Here is a 22,693-nt window from a genome sequence, read left to right on the forward strand (position 1 = left end):
TATAAACGAACCATCTGACATCCCTGTTGTATGCTATGCTTCACACACATCTTTTACTACCCCAAGCTTTGTAAGGTTAAGTAGGTCAGTGAGGAAACTGACTGAACTCCTTTACCAGCTTGCCAAGACTTTCCCGGCCATGGACGTTCCTCTGAGCTGTGTTTTCTAGAAAGGGATTAGTTCTTTAGATCCCCTTTGGCCCCCATAGTGTGAACCTAGCCCCAAACCTAATAGTCTCATACAGTGACACAAATAAATAGAAAAGCGTAGAGATTAGAGAGCCTTTATCACGCTGGTAGATGTGTTTCTCAGACTACAGTCAGTTGTAGAATCTTAAAAAATAAAAATATTTCTGAAGTTCATGTTATATTAAGCTTACATTAACGTATTTACACTTGGTTGGGGAATAAGAAGGTATAATTCATGCACAAGTTGCATAGTACAAAAAACAAAACATCAAAAAAAATAATCTAATGCCATTTGCACAACTATAAATAAAAGCATTAACTTCAATTAGCAGTGGAGTCCCCTCTAAGGGAATGTACAGGATAAGGCGATGTTTGCACCTTCTGAATAAGAAAAATTCACAGCAAGTACAATGTGGACCTTAAAGAGGCCCAATCCAAGAACCAAGTAATAAAGGGGAGTCTTATAGTTCAGGAGCTACAAAGTACATTATGGGGGAGATTTGTCACAAGTCTCTTAGAGAACTGTTCCAGTTGCCCATGGCAGCTCAGCTTTCATTTTCCCAAAGCTGTCTATATAAATATAGCTGAGCTCTGATTGGTTTCCATGGGCAATTAGAATAGTTTTACCTCACAAACTTGATAACTTTCCCCCTATATCTTTATATGACATGAATTGTGTTATGTAATGTATCTGTTTCCCTGAAAACATAGGCGAGGGCTCTTCAAAAGAATAGGTTGGGATTGTCCAATGCAAGATAAGGGCACAAACAAAAAAAAAAATCAAGTATAAAAGAAAGTGTCACGGAGTTGTCCGGAGGTTAAAAAACATGGCAGCTTTTGTCCTAAACCAGCGGCACACCTGGCTATGGTCTGTGCCGGTATTGCAGTTCCACATACTCGGTTGTGCTGTTTTTTTTCGAGGAAAGCAGTAAAGTTTTTCAACCTCTCAATTATATTTTCTTTAGTTATAGACGCTTCACATAAAATCCTAACGAGTCCAGCACTGATCAGTCACCTCCTTCACCGCAGTAGCCAATACTAGGTATATGCAGTTATAAAGGAATTTTCATTTTATTAAGAGATTCTTAGAATGTTGATTTTGGAGATCCATCCTCTAGACAATTCAGGGAGGGAAACATAAGTATTATGTGGTTTCTTATTTAATCAGAACATTATCCAGGAGGAAGATACACACCAGTTATAGGGTACAGCTTATCAAAAAGCTGTTGCTTTATAAGGGAATAACCCTTTAAAGGGTTCTTCAGGGAAAGCTACTAACCCTTTCATCTGACCAGTGTGGTGTCCTTAAAGAACATCTACCACCACGATGATGGACTGTATACAAATGAGCCTGAGGGGCTCCAGGCTCCATTAACACCTATGGAGCCTGGAGCCCCTCATGTTCATTTGCATACAGTCCTTCATCATGGTGTTAGATGCCCTTTAGGGCTACCTGCACACGTTATCGGAAGGGCTGCAGGATTTACAGGAACACTAATCCGCAGCCACCATGTAAGCATCAAACTGCAATCTTCCGAACTGTGCAATGGATCCACAACAATAAGTGACATATTTTCACTGCAAATTATTTTCTTTACCATAAACCTGTATTGAGCTGCCGAATTGCTCGCCTAGAAATTTTGTACCATATTACCCCCCATGTGAAGTTACTCTAACGGTAACAGCCCCACTAATCACACGCTGAAGGCCAAGGTACTCCCCAGGCCAAGATGTGAGGCATGTGTGCATATAACATATCTAATCTTGTACCCACTCCCCCAATGGCACTTATAGGACCCTTGTTTGTCTTTATTATGGTTATGTAACAATATACGGAGGTCCTTCTGCTGGCAGACTGTCTTGTACTATTCACATTTTAGCTCAGTGACCCATTGATATTAGTCAGCATAGCGCACACAGCCCATAACTGGTTGGCTATGCCCCCTAAATTGTATGGCAGAATGTTATCGAACAGATGATACTGACGAACTCTTTCTATGTCTTGGTTTATGCAGATTCTTAGACGAGCGAGGGAATTTATGTCTTTGTTTAGTCCAGAAGATTCCTCAATGGCCATCTCTATGTGTGGTGCACACCTCGCCAGATCTTCTCGGCCAAAGTGAGAGCCTTTAAGCAAAATCTCATTCCTGTGACTTTTGGCCAAGCCCTTCTCCATGTTGTGATCATCAGAAATGTCTTCTAGGCTCTCTGTAGTGGTCACCACCTCCTCCACTAACTTTTCCTCAGTCACAACCTCCTCAACAACATCCACGTCACCAGCCGACTGCTCCAGTTCCACAACTGCATCTTCTACACCAGTGGAAGTGGTCACAACCAAGGTCTCCTGCCCTTCTTCATTAGTGGATGCCAGGATGAACATGGCATTATGGTCTGTCGATGGCTGGCTTAGCATGACCTCACGACACTCTGTGGGGAGGGCAGCGGTTGTTATAATAGGAGGGATGACCATAAAGGCACCAATGGATTCTACCAAATCTTGGATGAGGAAATCCTTCTCAGTTACTACCCAATCTCCAGGTTCTAATAATTCCAAGATGCCCGATGACTTGATAATATCTCTCTTTGCAGCACAGCCAGAATAGAGTGGACTTATAAATATGACCGCTCCATGAGGAGCGATGCCAAGCAAGCCTTGGTAAACCGCACGGTTGTAATGTATCTGAGAAGGTATGCTATCGGTGTTACTTGTTTGGATCTTAATGTCGGCACAATGTAAAGTTACCCTGGCACGAGGATATGAAGCCTTGAAGCATTCTGGTACATCCTGGCACCCGGTTTCCCGGCTTCGCCAAAGTGGTATTTCACCAAGGACAAGATATAAATAGTGAGCCCATGTGATCACAATTCTGGCAACCCTAGTCTGTGACATGTTAAACCGGACGGCTAGGTCCTGATCATGGAAACCCTGACGAACTTTGCATAAAAATAAGAAGAACTGGTCGATGTACGGCATGCCCTCCGTTTCTGGTGAAGACTCCTTGCTGACGGTCAAGTCCCCTTCATGCTGGCACTGCTTCCATTTCACTGAGCTGCCTTCTGTTTCCGTCAGGGTTGAAAAAACCACCTTCAAAGTGGAATAGTCCTTAAATCCGGTATAAAAGTGAATAAGGCTCGAGTCAGTGGCAAAGCGCTCCAGGAAGAACAGATTCATCTCCAGGGCCGCGTTCCGCTGTTGTAATCTGGCAATCTCCTCACGGGCTGCGTGGAGCATTTCTGTGTCAGTCATGGGGGGTAAGTCATAACAGTGGTCCAGTATGGAAGCCGTCATCTCCGCTGCTTGAGAAGATTTATAGTTTTGTACTTGGGGCTGAGAAGGCAATATGGGCTGAAGCATGTTTTTACTGCTCCTTGAGAGGAGATTAAGACATAAAAGGAAAAATATATCAGTTTCACAACAAATATCAGTTGGATGTGGTGGTTACAGTACAATACAAGCCACAAGCAACACTAAAATAACTTCACGGTACCTATTCATAGTACAGGCGGTCCCCTACTTAAAAACACCTGACTTACATACGACCCCTAGTTACAAACGGACCTCTGGATGTTGGCAATTTACTGTACTTTAGCCTTAGACTACAATAAACAGCTGTAACAGTTATTAATGGTGTCTACAGTGAAGCTTTAATGTTAATACTGGTTCTTATGACAACCCAACATTTTTAAAATCCAATTGTCACAGAGACCCAAAAAAATTTGGCTGGGGTTAAAATGATAAAATATACAGTTCCGACTTACATACAAATTCAACTTAAGAACAAACCAACAGACCCCATCTTGTATGTAACCCGAGGACTGCCTGTATAGTGGTGAAGCATTGAGAACCGCCTCAGCAAAGTCTACAACATTTGGATTGTGAGGTGGAGTCATCCTCCAACTAGATCCAAGACTCTATTTGCCCCATGTGGCCGATCCTTGTGTATATGTGTAACCTTTCTTCTGGCCAAGTGCAATGTGGAGCTTGTAAGAAGCTTCTTAACACATCCTTAGCTTCCTAGGGAAATCCTTCAGAGTAGAATGTGCTACAACATTTTTTTTGGGTCATCTCCACATATTTTTTAAAGATTTTTTTTTAGGTCTCCTAGGATGTTTGAACTAGGGGGTGAATATACATCTCATATTATTGCCTGCCACAGCTCTTGCCGTTATGGCAAGTGATTAGCAACTGCTGATGATGTTGTGGGGGTGCCAGTTGACAGAAATATGGATGCACACATGTAAAGCTGCTGTTGATGTGATATGATCATCTTTAACCAAGACAACTAACAGGTTACCCTCCACGACCCAGGAGCCATCACAACATTAAGCCGCAGAAACCTATATGGAGAGGACTCTGCCAGTGAACCTCCTTTCTACAGCCTTAACCTCTTGAGGATGTACATGCACTTTAGATAGTCCCCAAAAGTTAACAGCCACGATCGCTGCCTGGGTTGGTTATGGGTGGACGTTTGCTGCAATATGCTGCACAGTTATATTACAATTTAATGTTGCTTTTTAGCGGGAAAGCAGGGACCCCTTACATTATACATCACTATGATGCTCGGAGTCCCCTACCTGGCACAGTGTTCATTCTGTGAAATCCGGCCACAACACGGTCAGGGATTCACAGACTGAGCACAGTTGTGTGTCTTATCCAGAACACATAGAAGTGTGCTGTCGTCTATGTTATAAGTCTAGTTTCTGGAAACTAAAGCACATAACAATAAGCGACTTGCAAGGGAATATACATATATTATACATAGAGCATATTATCTAGAAGTTAGTAAGGTTGGCGATGAAGCAGCACTCCGTATAGTGAAAAAATATTAGCTATATTCCACCGTGAAAAACATGCAACGTTTCACCTTATCAATAAAGGCATTTTCAAGCATGCATTGGAATGCTTGAAAATGCCTGTATTGATAAGGTGAAATGTTGCATGTTTTTCACGGTGGAATAAAGCTAATATTTTTTCACTATACGGAGTGCTGCTTCATCGCTAACTTTACTAATACGGTGGGTTGTGTCTGAACCCATTTGGAAGATTTTTGCACCCGGTTTTATTTCCTGCTCGGTGCTGCTCCACATGAGGATTCTTATCTAGAAGTTAGGTGTAATAGATCTTTACCCAGAATTCCTCTTGGGAATAGACATCTGCTCCTGGGTCACCTCTTCCGTAGACCATTGGAAGATGCATGGAACGCTGTAAGGCTTGAGATTCCTTTTTCCGGTTAATGTCCTCACAAAATCAGATGGGAGAAAATGTTTGGAACAAACTCTGGTGCAGCTGGAGACCTGAGAAAGAGGAAAAAAAAACAAGATAAAAAAAAACGCAGCAAACTGAGTACAGAGACCGTCTCCCTGGACACAGACATGACTCAGACATGCTGTACTTTTAACTGACCAGTCACATGGGCCATTAGAACAATGGACATGGGCACCCGTCTGTTAAAAAGCATTGCATTTATTGCAGCCATGTGCCGTCCATTCATTAAAAAAAAAATAACAACAGACAATTTTTGTTCTGGGCTAAGGACCATCATTGTTCTAAAAATCAATTACAATAATTATACCATAGATGAGGTTGAAGATGATAAAAAACCATGACTTTACTCTAGAAAATGTAACCCATCTGCGCAAAGGTTGTATCTGCTATAGCAGCTTACATGTAGCTCCATTAGGCTACATGTAAGAGAATGTGTGTTACGCTGGGGGCGGGATCAGGGAGTGGCGCATTCAGCTGGAAGGAGGGATGTCTGACGCCCGGCTGTGCTTACGGGATGAAGATAAAGCATACTCTATCTTTTTCCCAGCGACGGTGGCACGTATGTGTGCACCCCATGTCACAGCCGGGTGCCATAGGCCTCACAGTGAAAGGAGTTGCACTTCCCTGTACTGTATTAGTGCTCTGATAGCAAGGCCATTATACCATTTATCTAATTTAGGACTTGACATTTAAAGTGTTAAAGTATACAACCTACAAGAAAACGGAGGTAGTGGCAACACATGGAAGTGTAAAAATGTGTAATTATTATTTATATATAAAACTAAAGAATTAACTATGACTCACCTGTTAAATTCTCGCACATCATTCACGTGACCACGGCAGCCAATCCCTTCTCTCTGCGGTCACCTGCTGAGGCCACCGATTGTCTCCCACCGTCATGTGAATGGTATGACAGGTGACCGCAGAGAGAAGGGATTGGCTGCCGTGGCCACATGACTGATGTATGTGATGTCATCACCGCGGGAGGTTTTTAGTATTTTACGTTATATGATTTCCTGCTTAGAAGTGGACAGCCCTGATAACATAAACTTTTGCTGAGTTCTCAAGATCCATGAATCCCCATGGACTACAATGGGATCCAAGCGCTGCACAACACTGCGCTGCGGGTGGGCTACCGGTCCCGATAGACCCCACAATTACCTTGAAGCTGGGCCCCGGCTCCCTGCGGATCCTGTTCAGCCAGTCCCGGTGTCGCTGCGGCTCCACATGGAAGGCCGGGATCCTATGGAATGAGATCTTCTTGTCCGCATTATATCTGGAGTCACTGTTACAGAAGGGAACACAGCAGTGATAGGCGGCCATGTGGGTCCTAGCAGCCTAGAACATGCCTGACACCAGGATGCACCAGGCCCGCTACACTACACTGGATAACAATACAACCCCCACTATCAGGCACTGATCACCCCTAATGCCAGCCCCGGGCACCTTCCTTGGTGAACCTTTCAAACTTGCCCGTCTACGCAGCACGATCCGCGATCACACAACTCCGCGCATGCGTGGTCAACTCTCTTTCAAGACGCATGCGCACGGAACGCTACAATCAACTTCCTGCATTTCCGAGTCTGAACGCAGGATCTAAGCACTGATTGCGCATGCGCAATGCATAGCCGTGACGCTAGTGGGCGGGGGCATGTGACGTTGGCATACCCGGAAACGCACGAGCTTTAAATTGAGATTGCGCATGCGGAAACATCATAGTTGTTGGGTAGCTCAGTAGTTGTCACCGGTGGACGGAGCGTGTTTTCTCATAACATAGCGCCTGGTAGAGGTAATGAGCTGTAGCTGTAATAAGTAGGTGGGGAGTCCATGTAATAGTAATCAGTGTAGCTCCGGATGTCACCTGCTTTACACCGGACATGTGACAAGTTGTTACTGGAGAGAATCCTGCATCTGACATTAGTTACTCATCTGTCAGTCCCTTTAGAGATGATCAGAAAGACATTCATTCTCATCTATGTTTTGGCTCCTGTCCTGTGGTGTCACCTCCTGTCATTGTGTACAGAGGACGGTGCTGTCAGCTGCCTCTCACTATCTACCTGTATGTGTAGGCATGTCATGGCATGTACCTGGAGGATACAATACTGCTACTATACCAATGTCAGATTTAGGTCTCCTGGACTTGGTTCACATCACACTGATGGATGATGACAATGACATGGCTGTACAGGTGCTTTTTTAAAATGACAAATATTGACAGATTAGTGAAGGTTTAATTTTAGATATTTTTTTTTTCCCTATTAAGGGCAATTTGGGACACTAAACCAATTACCGGTGGTTTAGTGTCCCAAATAACCCCCCTAAATAGTCAAATTTAAAAAAAATTACACTTTTCATAGCAAGGCCGTGCAGTGCACCGCAGGTATTTCCTGCAATGTGAGAGGAGGCGCTGGATGTGGGATCTGCTGATGTAAGTCTAATGTGCCTCATTGGACTCGCCTCTAAAATGTTGTTTTTTGTTTGTTTGTTTGTGTGTGTGTTTAGCAGTCTGCCACCTTGTAAAAACATGTGTCATTAGGACACAATGGCCTATTTTATACTATTTCCCAACCTATTTTTTTCTAATTACCATTAATGGTTCCCCTCCCTTTTAAAGCTATTGGGGCTTCCATGTCAACTTGTCCTCATCATCAATACCACCACCGTCCCCAGATGTGATCTGACAGTTGACCCTCTGTCGAATCTCTAACTGCTACATGAGGGAGGAAAGAGGAAGATCTAGCAGAGCAGAGAGGAGATAATGAGGATGATTGCAGTCTTATGACAGACTCCCCCATGTCTAGATGCAGTTTGCTGGCAGGAAGCCAGGTATACTTATGTACCCTTGAAGGGGTTGTCTGAGAGTTAGGAACCGGGCTTGGGCAGGCTTTTTAAAATAAATATGTACTCCATTCCATGCTGCGGTCTGTCTGATCCGTGCCACAGAAGCTGTGCTCGGGGAACTTCCGGCTGGCCAGGCACAACCACCAGTCACCATGTCCCAGCGCCTGATACAGTGCAGAGAAGTGGGGATTAGTGGTTGTGAATGGCCAGCTGGAAGCTCCCCAGGCACAGCTTCCTTGCCCCTGTAAACAAACAGGGACTCGGGACATAGGGAGTGAGGGAGGAGGTGAGTACATGTTTATTTTTTATTTTTTTTTAAAAAAGCCCTTCTAATTTTTGGATAACCCCTTTACAAGTGAGTGTAAGCAATAACGTTAATTATAAAAGCAGATTTGGAATTGGTTTTAAAAAGGCAATGTCATTAGACAAAAATGTGAAATCCTGATCATAGGTTCCCTTTATTTTTTGCTGAAAGGTTTTGTCTAACCAGTTTTGCCATTGCAAAGGTTGAATTCCACAATGGGATCTACAGAAATAAGTGCCATGTCACTTAATTGCTGCAGAAAGGCATCTCGTACATTACAATGCTACTATAATAAGTGGAAATACTGCCTGTCAAATCTTCAAGTAATGCATGTGCAGGTCCCCTAAGGGTTAGTGTTCTGGGGATTTGTATAATTGGGGATAAATGAATAAAACTTGGAGGGGGGGGGGGGTGTATATGTGTTTTGAGCGCCTGTTTGAAATGCTTCGTATTAGGAATTACTAGTACAATTTGGATGTGCTGATTTAAAGATTTATTTCTATCCTTCTCCCTTTTCAGGACAACCATGCAGATTTTCCTTAAGGGCCAGGATCTGCACACACTTGATGTGTCTGACCAGGACACGGTGTTGGATGTTAAGGTATTTACTGGGATGTGGGCGAGATTGCAAAGTTAATATACTGCCTCTCCTTAAAGGACAATCCATAGAATCAGATTGGTGGAACTGCCATAGTTAGCGAATTCTAGAATAACAGAGAATGGAGCTGGGAAGAGGTCTACATTTCTATTATCTTTTAATCTTGCTTGATGCATTAAATCGTGGAAGAACACACTTTTTTTGCCTTATTCCTGGGTGTCGTACATCAGGAAGTTGCTCCTGTGATGTCCACAGAAGCAACAAATACCACAGTGAAACCCAAAATGGACCCCAGACGAGACAATGGCTGATGGAGCAGGTCCCAATGTATTCTGTTTTTATGCTTGTATAAAGATCACATATAAGTGATCTAGTGGTAACACCCCACAAGATGACTGTCATCAATGATCTGTGTACACAGACATGCAGAGAAGATGCACATCGCGCATCCATGCCTCTTAACCCCTCTGCTCAGGGAATCTCTTTGACACCACAGGATCCCCTAGCATTAACCCATAACGCTGCTCAGTATAAGCATTATTTACGGTGTGATGAGATGGATTATACCAGTCCCCTGTCACAGTACAGAATCCTGCCATCGGCGTGACAGCCTGATCCTGACGGTGACACAGTGTGCAGGAGCATGCAGTACCTGTGAATACACAAATATACAATCAATAAACGAGCTGCCGACACAAGGACCAGTCCCTTGACCAGGCCATGTCATGTGGTGTGGAAAGGAAGGCTCTTCGCTTCGGCAGCTCTCTGCACAGGTATGTCATGAGCAACTACAATGATTGGGGAAAGCTCCTGTCAGCTGGCTAAAGGAGAGGAGAGAAAAATCTCATATTTTAAAATGTAATTAGGAACTCCCATCCTATGAACTGGTTTTTGTTATCATTATAATGGAAAACTTCTTTAACCCCTCCTTGCACCAGGACATACTATTATATCCTGGTGCTGCAGGGGTTGTATGGAGAGAGGTCACCAGCTCAGCTCTCTCCATACACGGCCATTGTCAGCTATATAACACAGCTATCACCCTCCTGTCACCGCCGTGTTCGCCTTTTTTTTTTTTTTGTTTGTTTCAGTGCATTGCATGGAATATTAAATGGCACCACTGAAAAGTACAATTTGTCTTGCAGGGAACAAACCCTCATAGATCTCTGTAAACCTAAAAATAAAAAAGTTATCCCTTCTGAAATAAGGGGAGGAAAAAACCGGAGTGCAAAAACAAAAAAGGGCTCCGTAAGGGTGAAACTCTTCAAAACTGTCCCATAAGTTGGTGTCATGTGAAAACATAACCCAGGGGTTGAAATCTCCCAGCTGTTGTGCAAAATGTAGAATTGTACCACAGTTTTTTTTTTTTCGTTCCGTAGATTAGAAACTCTCTACAATTGGTGCTCTAATGCTTATAAATAATCACTGAATTTCAGAACCGTATAGCGCAGCTGGAAGGCCTCTTGGATTGCGATCTGGTTCTATCCTATGCTGGGATTTCGCTAGAAGATGAGGCTGAATTGTCCGAATGTGGGGTGCAAGATCAGTGCACCCTGAATGTGACTAGCAGACTGCTGGGAGGTATGATCTTCTGTATGAGCTGGGACCGGTTATGGGGTGTTCCAGGATCATTTTATTTATCCACCTATCAGGATCAGCGTCTGACACCCAGCACCCCAGCTGTGAAGACCCTTGTCATTATGAAGTTTATTCTCTTTCCTAAGGATAAGTGATGTGAGGCCTTGAATACCCCCTTACATACAGTATAAGATTTTCCAGTATTTCTTATTGGTCATATGCCAGAACCTCACCCAGTCGCATTGGAGGGGGGGATTTACCTACGTGTTCCTGGCTCAGTCAGTTTAGTGGAGGAAAACCCTAGTCGTTTTCTGCCCCAGATTTCTTACTGTTAATGAATCTGGTGAAGGATAAGACTGTCGGTTTCCAGTTTAGACCTACTTTAAAGTGATCTAAACTCTGCATCACGATTCTTGGCGCACGGAACATAAAAAGGAGGCCACGTCCCCTCAGAGGTCAGAAAATGACTAAAACAGGTATAAAAGCCTTGATAAATGTGGTGTAAGGCTTTTCAGTTTTTTTTTTTTTTTTGGCACAGAACCGCCAGAATTGTTGTGCAAGTCCGTTGATAAATTCCTCCCATTGTCTTTTTCTTCTAGGTAAAGTCCATGGCTCACTTGCTCGTGCAGGAAAAGTGCGAGGTCAGACCCCAAAAGTAAGTAGCGCCATTTACAGATTTGAGGGCCTAATATACAATCTCTAACATACTAGAATGTAACTCCTGTATGTATAGACAAGAGGTCCAGGTGTCAACATCAATAGTTTTGTTTCATTGTGTATGTATCCCTGTTATACTGAGTGACCAATCTACACTACACTTTTTATATGATCTTGATTTTTTTTTTAAATTTATTTATTAATTTTTTTTTATATAAGGTGGCAAAACAAGAAAAGAAGAAAAAGAAAACTGGGCGAGCTAAAAGACGCATGCAATACAACCGCAGATTCGTCAATGTGGTTCCTACATTTGGCAAGAAAAAGGGACCCAACGCAAACTCTTAAATTGTGGAATCTTGTCCCCTCAGCGGTTCTGTCAGAAAATATCTAATTTCATGTGAAATTTTGAAATGATTAGAGATTTTGGGGATTTTTTTTTTTTTTTTTGTTAGGAAATTAAATTTGTAATTTTGCTAATAAAATCATTCAGTCAATAGCTCTTCTCATGTATGTCAACTATGTCCAGCAGTTACTTTGCTTCTATCCTCATCTGTTTAGTCTGTCCCTGCAGTAGCTCTTTCCTCTGGCTGTGCTCATTATCTACCTGGAGAGGGAAAGGGACCAGGGCTGAATTTTTAAACTGAATAGCTGCCTCCACCATCCCTCCAAGCCGCCTACCCCTGATCCCCTTACTATGTAACAGCTGAATTTATAGACAGATCTTTAAATGGTGCCTACAACCCGATTCCCCCAGTGAAGCTCATTAGCACTGTAACTACACAGGCTGACGCGGTCTCTCACACTAGTAGTCAGTCAGTTACTGTACATAGACATTAGTGACATGTAGTACCTTACAGGCCATGGGCCATCACTGCTGAATTCACTGCCGTATGTTTTTGACATTAATTTGATAAATTCCTTCCTATCTATTTCATTATGATCCAATTACTTAATTACTTAATGATATCTTGGCAAATGGCTATAATTTTTTACAGGTAAATGTCTAGATTGTACTTGGCAATTGGCAAATAACATTAGATGGGTTGTCATTGAATGGTGGTTTTCCTGGATGGTACTTATGACATATCCATAGGTTATAACCTCCTTCATTCAGAATTGTCTGAGGTGAAACTGTTCTAGTTGCTCTACCAATCAGAGCTCAGCTTTAATTTTATAAAGAGCTGTGGGAAAATGAAACCCTAGCTCTGATTGGTTCTGCTCTAAAAGACATCTGATAATTCTCCCTCATTACCTGGGCCACTTTCCATACTTTATTTTTCCTTTAAATAAATGCCATTTTAGCAGATGCCAATTGTTATATAATAGAATGTCCAATAGTTTGAGCCTCTCATTGTGGCACGGTTATTGGTGCAGCTTAAGACATGCCCTATACCTGCGCAAAAGCATGGCCCTTAAAGTCTGAGTTGTTTATAAACTAAAACACTTGATAAATATCTTACAAATTGCACACATTGTAAAAATGTCTTAAGTCTATAAAACACTTGATAAACGTTAGAAAGTTTGTTGGCACCAATTATGCTAGAACTTTGACTACATGTCTTCATAGTTAAAAAAAAAAAAATTCCAAATTTCCTAATTCTTTTAGCTGTTGAGATTACATTAAGTGATGCATTTTTAATAAGGAATCTTGGTGTTATTTTTCAAGAATTTAATGACTGATGTAATCAGGGAGTGACATTTGTATCAGTAGCAGGTACATTAGTTGGTAAAACAGATTGTGGACATCGTCATGAAGAAATTGGTGGCACAGATGTTGTTCATTTGGAAAAGAATTGCTGACAGCGGATGATCAACATTCTAGTACGTGCTGAAAGGTGATGCCCTTGGAAACAGACCCTTGTGTTGGTCAGATCCCACAGACTAAGCACAGAACTTTGGATATGGGGGGGGGGGGGGGGGGGGATGGAGGAGGGGAGAGTCTTTGCATCAGAGTGAATTGTGATACAAGGACTCCCTGTCTGCTGGCAACGTAACCATTAAAGAGGGCAGGAGCTGAGAGGTGTTCTCCAGTAATTCCAGAAGAAATCAGTGATAATAGATGAAGATCAACTTCCTGAAGAGGAGGTCCAGTCAGTTCATTCTGAAAAATTCAGCATCTTGTACTGGTAGGCAGTCATTTTAAATAAAATCAGATTTTTCAACCCGAGTATAGACAAAATCTGTATCGGATCCCATTGTGTATGGTCGATTTTTAGTGGCCAGTATGCTAAAAGTCGGAAAAAAGGTTTGTCACAAAGAGATTGGAAAGGTTTCACTGTATTAAAAGAAATGTAGACACATGCAGAACGTGCCTTGCAGGTTTAGTGTCATCAAAATTTCTATTTTCTAGGTGCTAAATATTCTGGGAACCATCTGTAGGCAATGTTCCCTTTGAAGTTTCATTAAGTCTCCACTTTTCAGTAGATTTTGTAAAAAAAACTGAAAATCGGTAAACAAGCACAAGAAAACTGCAATCTCGCCCCCAATAAGTCCTCCACTATCCAGCAACTTAGTGGTCTCCACTGGTCTGTACTGCAGCAATGATATTTCCAAATAACATGAGCAATGCAGCCATGTTGTCAGTGGTTCGCTATAAAAGCCCAGTTCACATCTCATCTCACTGCTCTGCAGCTGCCCCACCTAACATCCGCGCTCTGACACTATCATCACAGCAGGGAAGATGTAAACCCAAACTGCCCACACAGCAGAGACTATACACTTCATGCAAATAATTACCGTAACTACTGGTTTCTTCTACTTATTCCATGGTCCTTGCTTTTTCATGTGACAAAGGTGCCAGGCTAGTCCCTATATAGATACGTACAGGATATATATAGGGACTAGCCTGGCACCTTTGTGCAGATTATGCAGAGCTCAGTGGATTTACTTGTAAAGTGAGGGTAGCTTATAGTTGCTTTTGCTATGACTGTATTTTTTTTTTTTAAGTTTTCAAAAGGCTTTATTTGCGAAAATGGAGCAATGTTCAATTTTGTTAACAGCAATGCATTGTTTTACAGAAACATTTTGCAGTGTGTCATCAGAGTATATGCTCTGTGGACAATTTTCAATGACATGCCCATGTACATAGATGCGGGAAGCCACTTGCCAGTCTTGTATGTGGGGTCAATTACAGCTCTAAGTCTGGAAAGTGGTATAGGCATCCCACCAAGCCCATCTTCTGCAAACTTGGTAGGCTGATTTTGCATAGCCGAGGCTGGTGCCACATGTAGCGCTTTGTCTGCGCTTGCAAACGCAAACAATGCTGCACCCACCGGGCCTCGGCCCGATCGCATCGGCGTTTCTATGGAAACGTCTGCGATCGTTCCCGATCGCAGGCGTTTCCATAGAAACACCGATGTGATCGGGCCAAGGCCCGCCCCGGTGGGCGCGTCTTTGTCTGCGTTTGCAAGCGCAGACAAAGCGCTACATGTGTCATCACTCTTAACGCCTGCAAGAGGTTTCCTGCATGTAAATTGAATTAGTTGGTTTTTAGTGAAGCTGAGTGCGTTTTTCTTGTGTTGTTCTTATGCCTCGAGCATACCAGCGGGAGTATACTGGATACGGACTACCATTTTGAAAGGAGTAAGGCAGGATTCTGGTCTACTGCCTGGTTCTGATTAGTAAGGGATTGGTTCTAACCTCCTCATTCATGGAAGTGAAGTCTGCATCTAGAAGGTATAGTAGAGAGCTGGGCTGTGCAAAGAGTGTGTCTAGGTCTGTGTTTAAGGTAGAACTAGGGCGGCCACATTGTACAGCCGCACATCATGAAACAGTATGTTTTATAATTCCAACCCAATTCCTTGACAACCCAGCTGACACTTGTGACCACCTCCTATGCAGTACTACAATGGTCCAGAGTATAATCATTTTGTGCAAAAACCTCGGGGGCACTTCATGTAACCTGCAAATGAAGTAACCAGTATCCAACATGTTATCAAGTAATTCTGGCTTCATAAACCATATTACTCTTTTCCAATCTATTCATGATTATGGGGACTGCAGTCTTGCCTGAGCACTAGTAACAGCATTTAGTCATATACTTTAGCCAATTAATGCTGATGGCCACAAGGCTCCTGTAGAGTCAACTCTTGGAGGCAAGGACAGTTTCCTAAGCTTGCTTTGTGCAGAGAGGAGGTGTAGATAGGTTGTCATATAATATACTGTTCATTTGTTTTCTCAAAACCCAGACAGAATTACCAAGTGTAAGTCTAGTGTCCAAAGTGAAAACTGCAGACTGTAGTATTATTTATTAAACATAGATGGAAACATTTTCACAAACTTTTCAGGTGACACATTCCCATTAAATGAGGACCCCTGAGAGCAGAAAAGTAATCCATGAGAAATCACTATGTTTATTTGCATGGACATTGGCAGTCATCCTGTAAACGAGGTTTTCACATTCAGTTTTGAGGCCCAGTGTTTGTGAAACTTTTCAATCAATATCCACCAATTCAACCTCGAAGAAGAGTTTTGCATTGGGTGGGATTCTAGGTAAACACAGTCAAGGATTATTGGCTGTAAGGATGTGTTTTGTCTTTGCCAGCTGTCCTATGCCCAGTATTGTAAATCAATGGCTCTCCTACAAAAAGAGCCGGCACTACTGACTGGAGGAGACTCTTAGATGACTTAGTGGTTTATGAAACTTAATTCTCAACAGAGGAACAGAGTGGCAGAGATAGATGCTATATTTAGCAAGACCATAAACTTTTAAAAGGTAACCTGTCACCATATTTTCACATATACAGCTAGTGACAGGTTCTTATAGAGCCATATTAACTACCTGATCCCCTTCTTTTAGCTAGAAATTGTACAGAGATGGCTTGTCTTGCTTCACCAGCTTCTCCCATCTACTCCTTCCCATCTTCCATGTCTCTTCTCAGCATGTCATGTGAAAAGAGTGACATCACAGGTCCTTTAGCTTCCTAACATTAGCAAACTGTACACCATGTAATCACATAAAATCACAGCATCCTCCACGAACTTCTAACTCCTCCATGGAGGCTGCTGTGATTTCATGTGCTCAGATACATACATGGGTTAGAGGATATGGAAACGTAACAGGACCCAAAACTAGAGCCAACCCTTTAGCTTCACTCCCCTTAACTAAAGACAATAAATCTAAGTTCAGAATGAAAACTTAGAGTTTAAAAGAAAGAGCAGCAAGACCATGAAAAATATAACCAAATTCTAGATAAAGGATACTTGGCATCCGGTTGCCCCTTTTTTCCATAGGCCCATTCTGATTGTATTTCTAATTTGGCTTTCTCTCCTTTGCTCATGGTGAGTAGCGCCTCATCCCACTGTAAAAAATATACAAAAAGTTAACACTTCTCACATCATTTTATACATTAAATCTGACCACTCTCACAGGAAGATGATGTATAGGGTTTACTTATTGTACTCACCCCTCTTATAACTTTACCAACACCAACTTTGAAGCTCAGGGGCTTGGCACCTTTCTTCTTCTTTGCACCTGTAAAGGTATGGTGTGTGTACATTTTATTTCTTCTTCTAATGAATGCATCTAAATTGTATTTTTATTACATAAGGTCATTTCTTTTCTGCAACCTTCATGCATTTCCAGCAAATGTGACATATTCTGAAATAACTTCTAGCGGGAAGGTAGACCATGCTCCAAATAGGTAAATGTTGTGACAGTGCTATCCACATCCAAGAAGCATTAATGAATTCGGAAACATACATTAATAAATGTATCCTCTTGTCCATGGGATTGGCAATAAATGTCCGATTCCTGGGGGGTGGGGGGGGGGGGTGTCTGTCTGTGGGCCTCATTTACACCTATGAGACCGATATGAAAATTCTTACATGAAAGTAAGAATTCTTACAAGTGAAAGCATTAGTGCACTTGCTTTGAGCCCCCATTTTTGGGACAACTGGGCATCCCAATGATTAGACTTTTAGGTTACTGCATATTTTTGGAGAACGGTAGGGTTATTTGTATGTAAAAACTTTGGGGAAGAGGAGAATTTAGTCGAGAAGAGAATTTTTATATTTGTATATATGGTATAGTAAATTAGTTTTAGGCCAGCTACACAAACGAACGGACCCATACACTAGACCAATCCTAAGGGCTGAACACATTACAGTGAACTGAAGTCCTTGGATCATACAGAAATATGACACAAGGACTCACTGTTTTCCAGCCGAACAGCCACAACAGCACTGTAACAGTTCTTATAGTGCCAGCGCTGCAGTTCGGCTAACAGACAGGGGAGTTCTTACTTAATATTTCTGTATGATGCTGTCCTGTCCAGGGCAATGTGTGCAATCCAGAGGATCGGACCAATATATGGGTTTGTGTACAGCCAGTAAGTCATGTTGTCTCTGTTCATATGCTTAGGCTTTTGTACCCATGCACCACTCCTGTCTATATGTTGTGTCTTAGCCATCTATAAAAGAATATTGTAATACTAGACACAACCATGCACAAGACTGCCACGGTTTCAGATTAATATATATGTTTTTCTAATTTTTAAGTAACTTTACAGTACTGTATATGGTGTAAAAGAGCAAAGAACAATTTCCTTACTAGTAGGGATATTGGAATCAAATACTGTGCCATCCTCTAGAGTCCCGGTGTACCAGCAATGAACAGTGTCTCCTTTCTTTGGGAAGTTGGTTTTATCGCCCTTTTTCAAAATGGACTTGGTATATTTTGGGGGACCCTAGTCATAAAATAAAAAGATAATTATAAAACACATACAAGAACATACACATACATGTATGACATTTCTAAACACTTACATCATCCACAGCTTCTTCTGGCTTTGCTTCAGTGGTTTTTCCATCTTCAACCTTAAGATCTTTCACGTCTTTAGTCACTTGGTCCACGCTGTCCTTTCCTTTGAAACGCTGAAAAAGTAGAAATGGGGTGAAAAGAATTTCCCTAAATTTGATTTTGAAAAAAATGTTTTTCAGTGGATCTGTGGTAGGGGCACACTTTTGGCAACACCCAATTGTCAATTTTTTAATAGATTTCCAAAAAGGAATAACATAGGAACAGCACAAACGCTCGTAGAAGTGATCCAGAAAGGTGATCACTTGGGGAATAACAAGATAACAATTGAGCCAGCTTGCTTACCTTAGTCTCAAAAAGTTTTTCATAGGCAGCGATGAGTTGATCTTTCTTAGCCGTCTTTGCTACATTTTTTATGTTTCCAAGTAATTTATGTTCTGCAAGAAACTGGGCGATAAATTTCATATATTATTAATACATCATACAAAAGGGTTCTGTGGAACTACAACTCCTAGCATGTTTTTATCGTCTGTTAAAATTCCACTATGCACGTGGTGTTGTCACAAGTTACTCTACAGTTTGCACAGGGAACATCTCATTGTAATTGTACTTGGGTTGTCACAAGATAACCCTAGCCGTCACCAGGGAGTGTGGGAATTGAGGGAGCAACAAATGTGAAAATATGGATGAAGGGATCTGGGTGCGTTATTGTGTAATACCACACTTATTCTGAAAATCAAATACTTACTGATGAAAGGGAGTGTGAATGACTTCTTATTTAAAGGGGTTTTCCCACGAACTAGGGCCTATCCACGGGGTAGGGCCGAACTTGCTGATCAGTGGGGTCTCAGTGCTGAGACTAATGGAGCAGTGGGGGTCTTGTCGCTCCATCAGACTAATGGAGCAGACGGATGCTCATGACTTTTCCTCTCCATTAATCTCTATGGAGCTGACAGATATTACAGAGCGGGGCACCACTGGCGCCATTTATAGTGGTTATTTCACATATTCTTTCCTTCTTTATAGTTTTCTGCATTATACAAGTCATTTTTGCCATTATTGAAACTCATCTCAGTACTGCACTTTTTTTTTATCCCTTTTTTTGCTTTGAGCCAAAACCAAAAGAAAAAAAAAAGTAAAGAAAAGGGAAAAGAATTTAAAATTTTAATTTCTCTTTCGTTCAATAACTTTCTACTTTCCTTCCCTTTCCTTCAGATCCATGGTTATACCCTTTCTCTATTAATCTCCATACTTAAAGAGGCTGTCCAGTGATAGAGGATAATTCACTAATTGGAGGGGGGGTTTCAATGATAGAACAATGAGAATGTGCACCCCAAAAAAGTGGAGTGGAAGATTACATGTGATCCCCGTTTTCGTGATCTGGGAATGTCAACAACAAAACCCCAACAATCAGCAAGTCACCCCTATCCTGTGGGAGAAGGTTAATGTGTAATCACTGGACAACCCCTTTAATGGCTTATTTTAAACTCTGGCAGCCATTAATAATATTAAGGCTAAATTTTACAGACCCACATGCCCCATCTCATCGCCCCCAATTCCACCCGCAGGTCTCCGCAGCACAGTGACCAGATCTTAGGCGTAGTATATGGTAATATAAGTTGTGGTCTCTTCTAATAGTAAAGGCTGAATATAGGGATAATACATGGGACTGCAGCTCTTCTCTACCTACAGAACCTCCTGCTGGGAGTTGTAGTTCTACAGAGTTGCTTGCTCCCCCATGTCTTGCCCTGGTACCGATTCGGAAGCATGTTGCTGTAGGAAGGAGATGACATCTTTCTTGGGCAGCTCCTCACTTTGAAGCTTCTCCTTGCTCCACTCCCTCACGGGCTCCCCGGCTGCAGCTGCCATGACATGTGCTAATTTTTTCTTCACCTCTTTCTTCTATTCCTTTAAACAAATCAAACTTTATTGGCCGATAAGAGAGCGGAAAAGCACGCCACGTGACCAGAGTATAGCCGCCGCCATCTTGGAAGCGGGAAGGCAGAAGCTCCTATAGTAAGAATATGAATGACAGCTGGGGGCGGCGCTTCCGGTTGTGACGTGTTTCCGGGGCGCTGATTTCAATCATCTGTCTATCATGTAGTGTTTATGTAAAGTTCACATGGAGCCGGAGGAATGAACGGGAAGCAGAAGACCCTGTTCCAGACATGGGGCTCAGGTGTGGCCCCTGAGCCGAAGAGACCCCCAGAGCCCTGGGGTAAAAGGAGTAAGGGAAAGGCTCCTAGGAAGGGGAAGAATGCATCCTCCCAGGGGTCCCATGCTAGGGCCAATCCCCCAGTGTGGTCCTGTGCTGGACATGAAGGCCAGGACCAGGAGGATGATGATGATGTGATGCTGGTGGCTGTGTATGAGGCTGAGAAGTCTTTATATCAGGCTGTAGGCAATGACCCTGTACCCCCAGATCTGGGCACCAGTGATGCCCCCCCATCCTGCCCTCCACCCTCAGCCTCTGATATACAGAACTTGCCAGGATTTGACTTATCGGCGGGCAGCGTCTGGATCTACCCCACCAACTACCCTGTGCGGCAGTATCAGTACAACATGGCGCACGCTGCCTTACTGCACAACACACTGGTCTGTCTGCCTACAGGACTGGGAAAGACCTTCATCGCAGCCGTGGTCATGTATAATTTCTACCGCTGGTACCCCTCTGGGAAGATCGTCTTCATGGCACCAACCAAACCCCTGGTGGCACAGCAGATTGAAGCCTGTTTCCGGGTCATGGGTATTCCCCAGGCGCATATGGCGGAGATGACAGGTAATGGATTGTAGCCATTGTATCTGGTAGTGTGTTATTTGAGGCTGGGGATACACAGAGGCTTTGGATGTGGGCCTCATTAGTGTGTTCGCAAATATTTTCCTTTTAGTCCAAAGCTGTTGTGCTATTATTTATATACATTGGAGCCAATGTGTAGCACCAGCCTGAAAGATATATATATATGTGTGTGTGTGTGTGTAATAATCACATCCTCATCTGGGTTCTATGTATAGAGTTAATGTAAAAATGACTTCTGACCCAGACAATAATAAAAGATATTGACAAAGTCCTGTAGAGATAGAAACAAGTGTTGGGGAGGCGCTGAGCAGCTCCTTTTCCAATGTGCCCGCTTACTCTCTGATTTCAGGTACATTTGTGATGTGTTGCACTTTAGGCTTTGCATTATGCAATTTATTAAGCTATGTATTCTGTGCATATGGGATGTGCTCGCTGCCCAGCACTTATGTTTATGCCATGACACCACCCATGTCGGTTTGGTGTTCTATTTTTATGTGTATCCAATGAACTTAGCAAGTATGAATATTACTCATCATATGAATATTACTCATCATATTCCTTTCGGTATTGTTAATATTAAAAGATTGACAGGCAGTGCAAAGTAGTCAAATATATTGTTGTTCTATGTATTGTCCTTTCAGGAACCACTCAGGCTCATAACCGTAAAGAAATCTGGCGGAAGCACAGAGTCTTCTTCTTAACTCCTCAGATCATGGTGAATGATCTTACCCGTGGGGCCTGTCCTGCTAGTGACATCAAGTGCCTGGTCATTGATGAGGCCCATAAGTCCCTTGGCAATCATGCATATTGTCAGGTAAGCACTTGCATCCAGCAGGGGATGCACCCTGAGCATCTCCTTCTTCCTCTGTGACTTTACTATGTTACAAGTTGAAGGGGTTGTATGTGAGACAAAGTTTGCTCTTTACTATGGGCAGTGTCTATTATTGCAGCTACGGTGCAGTTCACATCTCTGTTAGTTCTTCAGTTATTATTATCAAAAACCAGGAGTAGTGGAATACATAGAATCTGTGCAAGTCTTTCCAGGCACTTTATAGGAGTATGGTAAAATGGAGAGACTGAAGGTTGGATAGAAATGTAACCTGATTTATACGTCTTTTCACTTAAAAGCTGCTTTATCAGACTTGTAAATAAAATAATACACAAAATATTCTTTCTTAATCCTATTCTATGACTTGCTATCGCTCCAAACCAGAAACGGTGGTAGCATATGAATGAGAAGGAGAGTTTGTGTGATTATTTTATTCATGACTTTTAATACTGGACAATGGATTGGTCCGGGACTATTGGTAGCTCTTATATTTAGAGTAGTGCGTCTCTAAAAGTTCTTTTTTAGATTGTTCTTGATTACCAGACTTGGCCTGTGACCTATGGCATTGCTGTTTCTGTAAAATAATACCCCCCCTCCTATTTCATCCCATCCATTCATTCTATAAATGTCTTCTTACACTATATTTTATTGTGTAATAAGGCATTTTGTTTTGCCATAGGACATTGTACACATGGCCTAATGTAAAAATAAATAAAAAGGAAATCTGCCATAAATAAAACAAGCACGATAAACCCAGGTTACTTGTAACTATGAGTCTTGTGGTAATTATTTGTTTGTTATCATTGACTTCCTTCTAAAACCAACTTTTAAAATTATGCTAATGGGCCTGAAGGTTCCTGGGAGCTGATACCAGAGCC

General features: G+C 42.3%; 4 protein-coding genes across 6 annotated transcripts in view; 2 read left to right on the forward strand and 2 right to left on the reverse strand.

Moving 5' to 3' along the window:
• Positions 1–267: 267 nt before the first annotated feature.
• Positions 268–7,158, reverse strand: LOC140070176 (uncharacterized). Its single transcript, XM_072116515.1, has 5 exons — positions 7,123–7,158; positions 6,928–6,983; positions 6,616–6,739; positions 5,317–5,483; positions 268–3,556 (listed from the first exon to the last, which is right to left on the reverse strand). The coding sequence occupies exons 1-5, from the start codon at positions 7,156–7,158 to the stop codon at positions 2,065–2,067; spliced, it is 1,875 nt and encodes a 624-aa protein (XP_071972616.1). The 3' UTR covers positions 268–2,064.
• On the forward strand, positions 7,089–11,928 carry LOC140069818 (ubiquitin-like FUBI-ribosomal protein eS30 fusion protein). Of its 2 annotated transcripts, none has more exons than XM_072115976.1 (5): positions 7,089–7,243; positions 9,119–9,200; positions 10,634–10,778; positions 11,375–11,430; positions 11,652–11,928. In XM_072115976.1, exons 2-5 carry the CDS (start codon positions 9,126–9,128, stop codon positions 11,775–11,777), a joined length of 402 nt encoding a protein of 133 aa, XP_071972077.1. In that variant the 5' UTR covers positions 7,089–7,243; positions 9,119–9,125; the 3' UTR covers positions 11,778–11,928. The 2 variants fall into 2 exon arrangements, with proteins under 2 accessions (XP_071972077.1, XP_071972078.1); XM_072115977.1 differs by lacking the exon at positions 7,089–7,243 and adding an exon at positions 8,145–8,280.
• A 3,718-nt stretch (positions 11,929–15,646) lies between these two features.
• FKBP3 (FKBP prolyl isomerase 3) lies at positions 15,647–20,161 on the reverse strand. The gene is made up of 7 exons (XM_072115985.1): positions 19,945–20,161; positions 18,535–18,636; positions 18,198–18,305; positions 17,983–18,118; positions 16,838–16,905; positions 16,635–16,732; positions 15,647–15,919 (listed from the first exon to the last, which is right to left on the reverse strand). Exons 1-7 carry the CDS (start codon positions 20,056–20,058, stop codon positions 15,865–15,867), a joined length of 681 nt encoding a protein of 226 aa, XP_071972086.1. The 5' UTR covers positions 20,059–20,161; the 3' UTR covers positions 15,647–15,864.
• A 76-nt stretch (positions 20,162–20,237) lies between these two features.
• The window catches only part of FANCM (FA complementation group M), a 103,062-nt gene continuing 100,606 nt past the window's right edge, over positions 20,238–22,693 (forward strand). The window contains exons 1-2 of one of the 2 annotated variants that reach the window (XM_072115978.1): positions 20,238–20,968; positions 21,628–21,800. In XM_072115978.1, the coding sequence (XP_071972079.1) occupies positions 20,326–20,968; positions 21,628–21,800 (816 nt within the window). In that variant the 5' untranslated portion in view covers positions 20,238–20,325. The remainder of the gene's footprint in view (positions 20,969–21,627; positions 21,801–22,693) is intronic. The other variant, XM_072115979.1, reaches the window with a different exon arrangement.

The sequence above is a fragment of the Engystomops pustulosus genome, chromosome 7, assembly GCF_040894005.1.
Source record: "Engystomops pustulosus chromosome 7, aEngPut4.maternal, whole genome shotgun sequence".
Lineage (NCBI taxonomy): Eukaryota > Metazoa > Chordata > Amphibia > Anura > Leptodactylidae > Engystomops > Engystomops pustulosus.

Excerpts from the sequence above, each read along its gene's own strand:
- LOC140070176 (XM_072116515.1), bottom strand. The coding sequence starts at position 7,158 with ATGCGCAATCTCAATTTAAAGCTCGTGCGTTTCCGG. Across the intron at positions 6,984-7,122 it reads TAAAGCTCGTGCGTTTCCGG|AGAGTTGACCACGCATGCGC; the intron begins GTATGCCAACGT and ends GCGTCTTGAAAG. Across the intron at positions 3,557-5,316 it reads ATTCCCAAGAGGAATTCTGG|GAGCAGTAAAAACATGCTTC; the intron begins GTAAAGATCTAT and ends TCTCCTCTCAAG.
- LOC140069818 (XM_072115976.1), top strand. The coding sequence starts at position 9,126 with ATGCAGATTTTCCTTAAGGGCCAGGATCTGCACACACTTGATGTGTCT. Across the intron at positions 10,779-11,374 it reads GACTAGCAGACTGCTGGGAG|GTAAAGTCCATGGCTCACTT; the intron begins GTATGATCTTCT and ends TTTTTCTTCTAG. Across the intron at positions 11,431-11,651 it reads TGCGAGGTCAGACCCCAAAA|GTGGCAAAACAAGAAAAGAA; the intron begins GTAAGTAGCGCC and ends TTTTTATATAAG.
- FKBP3 (XM_072115985.1), bottom strand. The coding sequence starts at position 20,058 with ATGGCAGCTGCAGCCGGGGAGCCCGTGAGGGAGTGGAGCAAGGAGAAG. Across the intron at positions 18,306-18,534 it reads AAAAACTTTTTGAGACTAAG|CGTTTCAAAGGAAAGGACAG; the intron begins GTAAGCAAGCTG and ends CTACTTTTTCAG. Across the intron at positions 16,906-17,982 it reads TGATTCCAATATCCCTACTA|GTGCAAAGAAGAAGAAAGGT; the intron begins GTAAGGAAATTG and ends ATACCTTTACAG.